Source organism: Ambystoma mexicanum, chromosome 3p (genome assembly GCF_040938575.1).
Source record: "Ambystoma mexicanum isolate Mex_15411 chromosome 3p, UKY_AmexF1_1, whole genome shotgun sequence".
Lineage (NCBI taxonomy): Eukaryota > Metazoa > Chordata > Amphibia > Caudata > Ambystomatidae > Ambystoma > Ambystoma mexicanum.
Window position 1 is genome coordinate 338,362,956 of NC_090925.1, and position 13,300 is coordinate 338,376,255.

The 13,300-nt window shown below is 50.9% G+C and overlaps 1 protein-coding gene across 2 annotated transcripts in view; it reads left to right on the forward strand.

Moving 5' to 3' along the window:
- The window catches only part of TMEM74B (transmembrane protein 74B), a 121,341-nt gene extending 116,224 nt beyond the window's left edge, over nt 1–5,117 (forward strand). Inside the window, exon 2 of one of the 2 annotated variants that reach the window (XM_069650931.1) lies at nt 2,875–5,117. In XM_069650931.1, coding sequence (XP_069507032.1) covers nt 3,023–3,760 — 738 coding nt within the window. In that variant the 5' untranslated portion in view covers nt 2,875–3,022 and the 3' untranslated portion in view covers nt 3,761–5,117. The remainder of the gene's footprint in view (nt 1–2,874) is intronic. The other variant, XM_069650932.1, reaches the window with a different exon arrangement.
- Nucleotides 5,118–13,300: the final 8,183 nt, after the last annotated feature.

Here is a 13,300-nt window from a genome sequence, read left to right on the forward strand (position 1 = left end):
ACCCCGGTGTCCCAATCTCCCTCTTTAGGACTCACTGGCTTTATGTGGTGCTCTCTGGTTTCCTTGCGGTAAACAGGAAGGGGCGGTCCAGTGGTCCCACCTCCACCTCGCAGGCTCTACGATTTCACCCGCCTGCTTTCACGTCCTTCGCGGCTCCTGCTTGGTTGCTGAAGTATTTTCTCTGTGTGCGAGCAGCGTAGGTAATGCCCTTCGGTTCCCGTGTCCTCCAACCACACTTGCCTTCTTCTTTTGGTGTGTCCCAGTGCAGCAAACAGTATCCTGCAACCTTCCTACTTCGCCTTCCCTTGGAGCCAGCTGACTTCACAGGGCCTCATTACGACCCAGGCGTTAACCATGGCACTATTAGCGCCATGGTTGACGCCGGTACCTTACCGATTCCGCCATGGTGAATGGCCGAATTACCGCCCCATTCCAAGGTTGGCGGGGCGGTAATTCCCCATTCACCATTGGCCCTTCCCCATTCGCATGTTTGCCCCCATAGGGCTCAATGGAAATGGGGAAGGTAGTAATTACGGTACCGCAAATTGCAGTACCGTAATTACCTCCAACGTCCCTTTGCGGGTCCCGTCCTTAACGGCTGGTAAAACCAGCTGTTGAGGGAGCACCCGCAAACGGACCTCGGAATTGGGTGGCAAGGGATTACCGGCACCAGTGCCCATCTGGGTCGTAATGAGGCCCACAGACTTCTCTTTAGCAGTTCGGTAGTTCCTCGATCAATGCTTTGGGGACAGAGCATCCCCAGGTAGCTCTCTATTCCTCCATTCAGGTTCTGCCTTTTAAATGTCCTAATACCTGGCACATTTTCCTAACCACTAGAACGTGTTGTGCACTTTTCAGCCTCATGGATCCTCATTGCTCCATTCAGCCTCCTCGTCTCAGTATTCTCGTATGCATGAACATGTTGGCCAGTTCTTGGTTTTATCATCACATGATACTGGAAGAGATTATCGCTAGGTTTTGTCGGTAGTGGTAGAGAACTCTTACAATAAGCCATAACAGCTTGAGATATGGGGGCAAAAATCCCTAAAAGTGAAAGGTGTGTATGTGTCTTTTTCTGATGATGCCATGTTACCCCCTTGAGTGTCGCTTCCCCCCATGTGGTCCTCCCTCATATAGTCACCCCAGGGTCAGAATCGGGTAGCAGCTGAGGTCCTCTGGCCACATGTGTATAGCCCACACGTGAAACACTTGTGGATAGGTGCTTTATAAATGACATATCACATATCACACATGAGGAAAGGTTACCTCTGGGAAAGGAGTGATGACATCATTAGCTTCAGCCAAGCTGGTATATGCCCTTTTTTGTCCTTTCCACATTTTGCTGCACTGGATCTGAGGGTCCTTTATCAGTATCATAGATCCAATATGGCACATTTTTTTAAATGTTTATGTGATCATTAGCCTATCAAAAGACCCCACATTTTGTGAAAAGCAGCTCCACAGATATCTAGACATCTGCACCCAGCTAATCAAATTTAATGTTTTTTCATTTTACCAATGAAATTGTACTTTGTCATTGTAAAATGCAGACAAATGGATTTACCTGCCAAAATATGCATAATTCAAAATGTTTATTTAAAGTCTGAACAGATTTTCACCAAACCAAGCAAAGCACTCAAGTTGGGCCCTGTCTCCTTGCGAAGGTTTGGTGCAAACACATCCAGCGTTATTTTCTATCGCAAAAGAACAAGAATTCCCTTTGGGAATTTGAATGGAAAATACAGCTTTTGGGACCCCCGATAACTTTGGCCCCGCAGGATGGATTTTCATAAAAACTTTCCAAAACAAAGGCATGTATATTTTTTTGCCAAATTTCATGCAGCTCCATCGAACAGCACCAAAGTTATTTGCATCTCAAAATTGCCTTTTCCTATGGAAACCCTAACTTAATTATTACAGAGTGTGTGTGTATATATTTATATATATATCACACATGCCACAGTGCCACCGAGGAACCATTGCTGGAAGTTCACCTCCAGTGTCGAGCCACAACAGCAAGGCAAGTTATGGTGAGTTTGAAAAACCTTGAAAAAACTTCCACCGGAAATGTGAAAGTGGAATAATCGTTTTCAGCCAAGTAGCACTAGCCACAGCTCTGCTGTTGTTGGCTCCCCATGCCTCAATGCTCCAACCGCAAGGTTGTCAAGACTATACTGCACTGGGGGTCCCTAATAAGGGTCAAAGCAGGTATGTAGTTGTCTGCAGCCTTGAGAAATGTCTGTCTTGGGTTGATAAAGCCGCCATGTATGAACTTCCCTGTAAGACAAAGATAATTGCCAAGAGCAAAAGGCTTCCGTTTGGACTAATTTGCATACCCACAATGCTGATCTGGCTCTGAAATGGAGGTGAACTTCCAGTGATGGTTACTAGGTGGCTCTGTGGATGGCTCGGAAGAAACATGGGTTCTGAATAGATAGGGGCCCGAATGAGACGGGGGCTCGGAAAAGATACAGGCTCTTATTAAACAGAGGCTCTAAATACGCAGGCTCTTTGAATAGACTGGTTCTCTAATACGATAATACATTTGAATGAATATGGGATGCAAAGAAAGTGTGTCTTTGAAAGGTTAAGAACTCTAATGTGACGGAGGTGTGAGATGACAGCCCCTGAACACACTCTGCGTTCTAATTAAAGGCAGTTTATATGCTTATGTCTTAGTCATTTAAATTAACATCTTGCAGATTTGATGGTTCATCCTTTGATTACATTTTCTTTTTCTCCTCCTCTACCTCCCAATCTAACCTACCCAACCTTCCTTCCTCTACCTGCCTCACTCCTCTCTAACATTGCCCCGCTCCACAACTTCTCATCCCTGCCCCTTTCCCCCCTCTTGTTCTTCCCACATCCTCCAAGTCTCCCTTCAACGCCACTTCCTCCACAACTCCTCTTTCTCACATATCCTTGCCCTGCTCCCCATGCCCTTTCTATGCCTAATTTCAGGGCCCAGTGTGTCGAACCAGGATGTTGACCCAGGGATGAAAAGGAGGAGATCTGCCCATCAATGGCGTCTTCACAACCATTGGAACTAAAACCCCTCGGAAAGACAGAGGGGCCAACCAGGAAGACACCTCCAGGAACACAAGAAAGGTCATTGGCACAGCCAGCTGGTCCTACCTCTGGGATTGACAATGCCTCCTTCCAGGCGGAAGAAGAGAAGGAGACCAGCTTCAGGAGCAAGGGGGAAACTAGACATGTCCCATCAACCAGCTCAGCAGGAGGACATGAAGCCAGGGACCCCTCTGCCTCCAGCAGGCCCCCTAGGGAAGACTTGTCCCCTAAATCTGAGGATGGGCGTGGTGCAGAGCCCCCGGGTCACTCCGTGGACTATGGTTTTATTTGCTCCCTGGTCTTCCTGGTGAGTGGGATTGTCCTGGTGGTGATCGCCTACACTATCCCTAGAGAAGCACGGGTGAACCCAGACACTGTGAGCGCCAGGGAGATGGAGAGGTTGGAACTCTACTATGCCCGGCTAGGCTCCCACCTAGACAAGTGCATTATTGCAGGCCTAGGGCTCCTGACTTTGGGGGGTATGCTCCTGTCCATGCTCCTTATGGTGTCTATCTGCAAAGGGGAGCTCTACAGGAGGAGGACCTTCCTGGCGCCCAGCGGACCCATGAAGACCTACGGTTCTATCAACCTTCGAATGAGACAACTCAATGGGGAAGGGGGGCAGGTCTTGGTGGAGAATGAAATCATACCGTTGGCAGAAGCCACATTGAACAGCCACCCGAGGTCCTAACCTTCCACAAAACTGTTCTCGTGGACCCAGGCAAGGGATTATGGCATAACCACAAAAGGTTTGCACCTACAGAAGGGGAAGATCTCATGGTGGTCATATATTCTTTGTGTCCCTTTTTTCTTTAGAATTGTCCAAATTGTGAATCAGGAGATTCTTCTGCTTGGAACCGTGTTGGTATGTTGCCTGGTGCATTGTGGGTAGTCTGTGATGTCACTCTCTGGGACCTGTGAGAGGAGAGCCGGTTTAGAGCTACTGCTGTCATCTTCAGACATTCCTTGCTCCATTCTCCCATTGCTGTTAATAGAGCTTCATCCACGAGGGTGTGAAAAATAAGCCAGGCCTGGGGAGGTCTCAAGATGGCGCTGAGCAGATGCTTAGCCTACATCCTGGTTCTCTGACTCATAGAGCTGAAAGGGACACAGGGGAGTAGTGCCTTCTTTCCTTTCAATAGAGGCGCCCAAGGAGTATATACACAACTCTGTTTTTGTGACACAACACAACTGTTTCCCAACAGGACATAGAGTGGGGATAGTCATTCATATTTAGCGCACAGTAGTAGAATGACACGGTCTGTCGAATCTAGCTATGAACTCGATGGGTATTTAAGAAAAAGGATTTCTTTTTTAAGCACAAACTGAACCTTTTAAATGACTAGATTCTAAAAGCGTCCAACGAATCAATTCTCTATAAAAGTGGTCTTTTTTATAACACATTATTGTACACATGATTTCATAAACAATGTCTACAATTCGTGGCCAGCCTTTTAGGCGACAGTTGTCCCCATTAAAACTAGGCAGCCTTGCCGCAAGCTACAACAGGGATGCAGACATACATGACTCTGAGCCCTGGCAGTGCCTTGCCCATGTGAAGCACTGCGCCCTCACTATCTTCCATGCACAGGGAAAGCAATAGGATTTTGGGGGGCTTTTCATAATCCCAGTGTCTAGAGATCACATATGTATGAGTGTTAGATTTCTAATAAAGCACAATCGAAGGAGGGGGCAAGGGGTTCCACTGTTTAATGAGGTCATGCTTTTCTTAGCAATAATCCCCTGGGGTAGATGGAGGCGGTGGATCTGCTGCCCTTGGCATGGGCTGGGAAGGTGACCTTGAAAATATTGCAAGAGGTCCCCCTAGGGATGCTCGAGGGAAGCGCAGGCTGGGAGGTCTCAAGTGTCCACCCCACTGGGGGCCGGGACAGATGGGAAACAGGCTGGATCTGCCACAGCCTGCAAAGCAACCTTTACAATGGAGATAAAGCACCACTACGTCGCTTAACATGGCACACCTTTTACTGTGAATAGCTCTCCGTTTCTGCTGCACAGAGGGGGATCCTCCATTTTGTTCAGCCACGGTGCAGGCTGAGGAGGGGGCTGGGGGCCGAGCAGAGGGGGGAGGGGAGGGTTCATTCTAAGCCCCAGCCTGCATTCAGATCGAGGTTTTGGAAATAAAAAAAAAAACACAGCACAATACTTTAGAGAGCACACACAACCCTGCCTTGGCGGCCTGAGCCCTGTGTGCAGATCTTGGGAGGAGGGGCTGGCACTGAATGGCCGGGGCAGATGCGAGCAGGCATGGCTAAGATATTTGTTCAAACTTGGCAGGGAAGAAGTACTTGCTATGCCTGTGGTGCAGGGTCTCTGCAGACAGATGATGCAGGGCTGTGCCTTGGCCTGCGGGTTCCACACATCACCTGCCCACAGACTATGTTTCAATAAGTCCCCGGCTTGGACTGGCCTATAGGGCAATTCCCGAACCAAAAATGTAAAATTCTAGGGAGGCCCAGTTTTTGGGCCAGAGTGGGGCACTTTTTTGGCCAATGTGGGGCAGTTTGATGAGTTACTTCACTATGTGGCTAATAGTTATGACCATTGTGGCCGCATAAACATTGTTTAAATTGCACAATTTGCATCGTATATTATCAAAAAACTCCCCCTTGTGTACTATTCAAACAGTCTGTCACAAAAGGAATGAAGTACTATTTAAACTGTGGGCCACATTTTCGTTGGTTTCCGAGACAATTTTATTCCCCAGTCCGACCCTCATAAGTCCTTTTTTACCCCTGTTACACCCTGAATGACCCCAAAGCTATGGGTCTGATTAAAATGCCAAGCGTACACAGCGCGAGGAACAATCTAGACACATGAATGTTGGCAGAAAGCCAATCCTGGGCATGGAAACACAACAAAATGATCCTGACGCGCGAGCTCCTCTCGCCTTCCCAAGAAGGAGTGAGGCGCACTGACTAACTGTGTGCTGGGCAGTGCATGAGTTTGCATTTGTCTACATTGTGAGGAACTTGCACTGCTGGTGGTTGTGGGAAGGAGGCCTAGCTGTTTCGCTTGAGGGCTTTGATCTGGGGCAGTGTAGGGGCTGGCATTGGTAGACAGTTTGAGAAGGTTGCTCTGGTGCACAGTGCAAGAATCCAACTTGGGTGGGCCTTGAACAAAGATCGCTTTCGTGGTCTCTGTGATAAGCCTGTACTAGTGGACAGTGCAAAGAGATTGCACTAGGGAGCACATACATGCCAACCCTCTCGATGTATGTGAACAGTGCGAGGAGCTTGCATTATGGGCAGTGTTGTGACTTAAGCCCCCCCTGGGCTCCTGCACAATCACGTGGGTCACACCACCTGGTGTGCTTAAGATCAAAACTCTCGGCAAGATAAAGTTCTCTGGTCGTCGCTCGGCTGCCTCCTGTGTCATATGTGAGTCTTCTACCACCATGACTCCTGCCTCCTGTGTCATATGTGAGTCTTCTGTGTCATATGTGAGTCTTCTATCACCATGACTCCTGCCTCCAGTGTCATGTGTGAGTCTTCTACCACCATGACTCCTGCCTCCTGTGTGATATGTGAGTCTTCTGTGTCATATGTGAGTCTTCTACCACAACGACTCCTGCCTCCTGTGTCATATGTGAGTCTTCTATCACCATGACTCCTGCCTCCAGTGTCATGTGTGAGTCTTCTACCACCATGACTCCTGCCTCCTGTGTCATATGTGAGTCTTCTGTGTCATATGTGAGTCTTCTACCACCATGACACCTGCCTCCTGTGTCATATGTGAGTCTTCTGTGTCATATGTGAGTCTTCTACCACCATGCCTCCTGCCTCCTGTGCCATATATGAGTCTTCTGTGTCATATGTGAGTCTTCTACCACAACGATCCTGCCTCCTGTGTCATATGTGAGTCTTCTATCACCATGACTCCTGCCTCCAGTGTCATGTGTGAGTCTTCTACCACCATGACTCCTGCCTCCTGTGTCATATGTGGTGCGGCACCAGCAATGCGCAGCAGGCCTGCCATGCAGAGCCCTGCACTACCAGGGCCCGGGACCACAGGGCACGTTAACAGGCAGTGTGAGAAGTTCACTCGGAGGGCGGCATGAAAAGATTGCTGTGGGGAGCAGTGTGAAGAGATAGCGCTACTAGGCAGTGTGAGGGGCTCTTGTGAGAAGCCATGTCAGGAGACAGCACTGGTTGGTGGTAGTGTAACAGGCTTGCACCTGTGGGCAATGCTATGTGCTCACACTACGGGTACTGCTCTGGATTTAAGACATTTCACCAGCAACGCATAGACATCCTACGCTCTCTCATGCCCCCAGTTTAAAAATATCACTAAACCACACCACCAACTCACCAAATGCAAATAAACTGCTCGGTGGAGTTGAAATACGGCACTCAGGCTCTCTGTTCTTCAGCAAAGGCGAATTGGTGGCTGCGTTGTATTAACTCTCATTTTATCTTTGAACTTCCTGTTCCTGTGCCAACTGATTGGATAGAAAATACATCTGTGAATGGCTGACCTAAGCACATATTGCAATTACTTACAGTCACACCTGCACCCGCCAATGAAAGCCAGGCTCTGCATGAGGAAGAGAGCATGTGATATGGAAGGGGCAATGGAAGCCAGGTCAATAAATAGGCAGGAACTAAAGAAAAAGTGGCCAGCATTTGCACATGGCCATTTCTTGACCTTTTTGCAGAACATTGTTAGTATACAGTTTTGTGGTTTAGCCCGTGCCCTCGCCCTATGTGAGCCCCCACCCGCCACAGACTGCACAGGGACATGTCCGCTCGGTTCAGGCTCTGCGTGGCCGGGAACACCCCCTTTATTTGTACTGCACGCGGCGGAGTGCAACGACACTCTGCTGCGTGTGTGCAACCCTTAAAGGCAGCATGACACTCCTCCTTTTTCACAACAAACAGAACAGATGAACAAAGGATTACTATCTACCACACAAATAACTTCACTGCAAACGGACCCCGGAAATCCCTTTAATAACAACCACCCTGGGGCCCCGAATATTCTGGACTCCCACTCACAGTCTCTACTCCAGTACATAATCGGTGAGACGGGCAGGTTTCCCTCGCCCAGTCCTCTGGGGGCACCTCCTGCCAAAGTCTCGGGTCAGAGTCCCTTCACCCACCAGCTCACGGGCTGGGGATCCTGGCAGGCACATGGGGCCACTGCCCTCGTCCGGTACCTCCACCACTTACCCACTGGCGCCGTTTCCGTCTTTGATTCCCCCAGCCATTTGAAGAAGCTGGCGTTCCTGGTTACTGACACAGTTCCTTCGGAGGCGGTCACCTTTGACCCCTTCACTGCTACCACTTCCAGGGGCTCCAGCCCGTAGGTCAGGGACAGTTTCCCTTGAGGGTGCCCGTTCCTCACCAGCACCTCATCCCCGGGTGCCAGCCTCTGGGGTCTCAGTCCTCTCCTGATGTTCTCGTGCGCTGTCCTTTCATGGCGCTCCCACTCGACTTGATCATTGTCAATCACCGCGGGCTCCCGCTCCCCAATTTCTGGCAGCAGATCTCGTGAGCATCGCTGGAACATGGCTTCTGCCGGGACCACCCCCGTGGACGTGTGGGGGTGGTTCTGTTCCCCCGCAGGAACTTGTACAGAGCCCTCTCGAGGCACTTGCCCTCACCTTGGGTAATGGGAAACACCTTGTTTAGTGTCCGTATCATCCTTTCCGCCTCACCATTGGCCCTGGGCCACAGCGGGGTTACCTTGCGGTGGTGCACGCCATACTCCTCCATCAATCCCGCAAAGCTTTCGCCCTGGAACGGCCATTATCAGAGCACAACACCCTGGGCAGTCCGTGAGTGGCAAACATTTTCTCAATCACCACCACCACCTTGTCGAAAGCCACAGATTTGATGAACTCCACTTCTGCATAGCGGGACCACTCGTCCACCACCACCAAGAAGTGCGTGCCCCTTGAGGTGGAGCCAAAATCAGCGTGGACCACTTTCCATGGCTTTGTTCCTCACGGCATGGTCTCAATTTTCGGCTACCTCAGGGGAGGGGATGCCGCCTGGCACCAGACGCATGACGCCACAAATTCTTCTACTCTCCGTTCAAGGTCTGGGAATCAGACCTTCTGGCGTAGGTGCACTTTGGTCTTGGTCGTGCCTTGGTGTCCTTGATGGGCCAGCACAATCGTCTGCTACGTCCTACTCTGTGGGATGACAATGCGGTCTCCTCTCAACAATAGGCCAGTGTCTGGGAAGGTCAATTCACCCCACACCCTCCACAGTTGTTCCAGTGCCGACTTGGCCTCTTGGGTTCTCGCTGCCAGGGAGTCTATCACCATCTGCCACGAGTCCTGCTGGATGGCTGCTTTGAGGATCCGGAAGCAGTCATCCTCCGCCGACGCCTACTCTAGTTCCTTCACCGGCACCGAATTGGGCATAACTGCCTCTACCACAAGCTGTACATGTTCATCAGCCTCCTCCGCACACCTGGACTGTGCCTCACCGTGGTCCTCTCGAGGGTGCCTTGAGAGATAGTCTGCGGCATCGTTACTCCCCAGCCTGTACACCAGCGACACCCCATACTCCAACAGGGCCAACATCCAGCGTTCTATTCTTGCCGGAGGTTTGGAGAATGACCCTGCCAGTATGGCCAACAGTGGTTTGTGATCTGTAACCACCGTCACTGATCGTCCCAGCACACATAGTCTAAAGTGGCGGCAGCCCCACAGCACAGCCAGTGCCTTCCGTTTGATTTGGGAGAAGCGTTGTTCCGTCTCCGACAGTGCTTTACTGGCATATGCGATGGGGCGGACCACCCGATTCACATCAATCTGCGTCCACCACTATTTCTGACTGGAGGGCCGGATCGAAAAACGCCATTATGTCTTCCGTCATGAGGGCTCCCTTAATGTCATCAAAGGCCGCCTGCTCCAGCGGTCTCCACTGCCAGGTCATGTCCTTCTTAGTGAGGGCCCAGAGGGGCTCAGATCGTGATGCCAAGTTCTTAATACAGCGGCCACAATATGTGACCATCCCCATGCAGCTGCTCACTTCCGACACATTCTCAGGGTCCGTGCTTCGACAATGTCTTTCACCTTGTGCGGGTCTGGGGACACACCTCCCTCCCTGAAGACAAACCCAAAGAACTCAATGGTTGTCCTCAGGAACTCACACTTGTTGCGGTGTAGAGTAAAACCCAATGACTGGAGGTGTTCAAAAGTCTTTGCCAACCTGACCAGGTGTTCCGTTTCCGACTTGGCAAACACAAGGATACCATCGTTGATATTTAGTACGCCATCCAGGTCAGCCAGTGCCCCTCTAATAATGTTCTGAAACACCTCCGCCGCCGATGACACCCCGAAATCTCAGTCTTTTATATAGGTAGAGGCCCAGATGAGTGGTGAAAGTGGTTATATACCTGGATTCGGGGTGCAGCACCACCTGATGATATCCGGAATGGAGGTCAAACTTCGAGAAGAAGTGGGCACCCTGGAGTTCTGTAATGATGTCATCAATTGTGGGTGTCAGGTGTCGCTCCCTCTTAAAGGCCTTGTTAAGTAGGTGCATGTCGACACAGATCCGAACAGATTCAGGTTGTTTCGGCTTTCGGGCAACAACAATTGGGGACACCCATGGAGTCGGGCCCTCCACTTTCTCGATTATGTCCAGTCTAACCAGATTGTCCAACTCCTGATCCACCAAGTCCTGAGGTGAAAGGGGACCCTTCTGTGTTTGAGGGCAATGGGCTGAACCAAATCATCGATTTGCAACTTCACCGGCTCACCAGACATTCGCCCAATCCCGTCAAAGAGAGCTGCATACTTCTCCAGAAGTATCTGAATGTCTTCGCCGTAGATTGAATATGCAAAGGTAACAATGCCCAACTCCTCTGCCTCTGCACAGCTCAGCAAGGTGTTGCTGCTGACTGGCATGACGTAGAACAGGGCTCTTATTACTGACCCACCGTGTTTCACATCGGCAATGAATGCACCGTCCAGCGGGATTGGGTATGCGCCCCCGAAAGTGAATATACGTGCCTTGGGCGTGGTCAGACTTGGTGGACACACCATGGAGTCGTAGTGCTCTCGGGCCATGACGTTCACCGATGCACCAGTGTCCACCAGGACAGGGACTGAGGAATCATTCACGAATACTTGACATCGAGGTTGTCTCCTTGTTTTTGCTTTTAGAACTCCCACGCTGGAGACAAAGAAGACATTTTGTTCCTCCTCTTCCTCCTCATTATCCGGAGCTGGGTTATCTTCGGCTTGATCCATCTGGGCAACATTTGATGGGCGCTGCTACCGGAAGAACCCTGCCCTCACCGGGCCTCGAGGGACTACCACTGGAGTAGTGGCTCTGCACATTCGTGCATAGTGGTCAGCACCCCCACACCTGCCACAGGTCTTTCCCACCGCTGGGCACTCCACCGGGTGAGGCAGGTCATACCCGCACTTCGAGCATGAGTTGACTGGGGCTGACCCTCTCTCCCGTGGATTCATCCCGAGCGTCTGGCTCCTCTGCCACGGCATACCGCACAGATGTCCTCCATTTTACTGGTGCATAATCCAGCCTCCATGCGGGACGCACGTATTTTGGATACCTCCTGGCATCACCCCAGCTCCAGGATACGAGGAAGGGTGATGCCCGACTCCCTCAGGACTTGTCTACACAGTTTTCCAGATGCGCACCCCTGGATCAGTTGGTTCTTGATCATAGACACTGGATCGACCCAAGCGCAGGGCACCGCAAGTCTCCGCAGTCTCCCATAGAAGTGTCTAACGTTTCATCATCTTTCTGGCAGGCTGCCCTTATGAGGAACCTCTTATAGTCTGCGTTTGCAAGGGGGAGAAAGTAGTCATGGAGAGCGTCTTTTGCCGCAGCATAGGAGACATCACATGGTTGAAGAGCCAAGAACACATCGTGCACTGCCGGCCCTGCGCAGTACAACAAGGTGGTCACCTTGCTGTCATCATTTGTCTCCATCGTGGCCCTGAAATACATTTCAAGTCTGTCCATCCACATCTTCCAACGTGGCCCCAAGCTAGATGGTGCACCTGAGATATCAAACTCAGGCATTGGTGGGGGAGCACCTGGAGGTCTTATCCCAGGTGGTTATTGTGCAGCCTTTGCGGGGGGCTGCGCTGGAGGTAGAACAGGTGGCTGCGCTGGAGGTTGAACAGGTAATGCAGGGGCTTGCGCCTGAGGCTGCCCTTGTGCAGGAGGTTGTTGTTGGTCCACTGATTGTTGGGGCGCCGCTTGTCCGCAACCATCCGTGGCACTGAGCGCACAAGCACCCTTGTAAGAACGCACAAAGGCCGCAACTCACACCACCTTCCTTGCAGGCTAGATGTGGATCACCATCCCCATGACCAGCTGATGCAGTGACAATGTCCAATCCACCACCAGGAGGAATCACCACCATATGCAGTTAGTTGTTTGTACACCCATGTGGGTGGGAGTCCCAAATATTGAGCCAGGTGGGCCCAGGGTTTACCCCATTAACACAGCAGGCATCCCCTGGATCCACCTTACACTCGGTGAAAACACGATGAAAATGATAAAAATCCTCATCAAAACCACATCATGTGGTAGAAGCAGCCCTCAGCTGCTAAATGTTCCGAAAAGTGGCCTTGAATGGTCCACCAACACTTCAGAAATGAAGCTGCGACCTTCCTAGGCCCGGTTCACAAAATGGCCGCTGACCGCGTGGTTTGCATCCTCCCCTTCGGCATTATCAGACAGTGAAATTGACATGAAGGAAAATAAAATATTCACTGCTGATGTCACCGCCCGGCCCGGGATGCAATCCTACTTCGTCACCACTGTTGTGGTTTATCCCGCGACCTCACGGATGTCCGTGAGCCCCCACCCGCCACAGACTGCACAGGGACACGTCCACTCGGTTCAGGCTCCCAGGTCACTCTGTGCGGCCGGGAACACCCCCTTTATTTGTACTGCACGCAGCAGAGTGCAACGTCACTCCGCCGCGTGCGTGCAACCCTTAAAGGGGCAGCATCACATACAGGCAGATATTGTATGAGAAACGTGTGGCGAACAGTGCATTTTAAAGCATATTGGGGAAGTCACGTTGGATAAGCGTACCAGAGACACAGTTCATTAATGCATTAAACTGCTTCACGCTGGCCTGCTGAGCTGGCCCCTTAGACATTGCCATATTAGCGTGAGGCCAATCAATGCCTGACATGAACCAAGCCAGTGACATAAAACTGCTGCTCAGGGCTCTTGTCCCTCTCTCTGGGAAGGCTATCCTACTA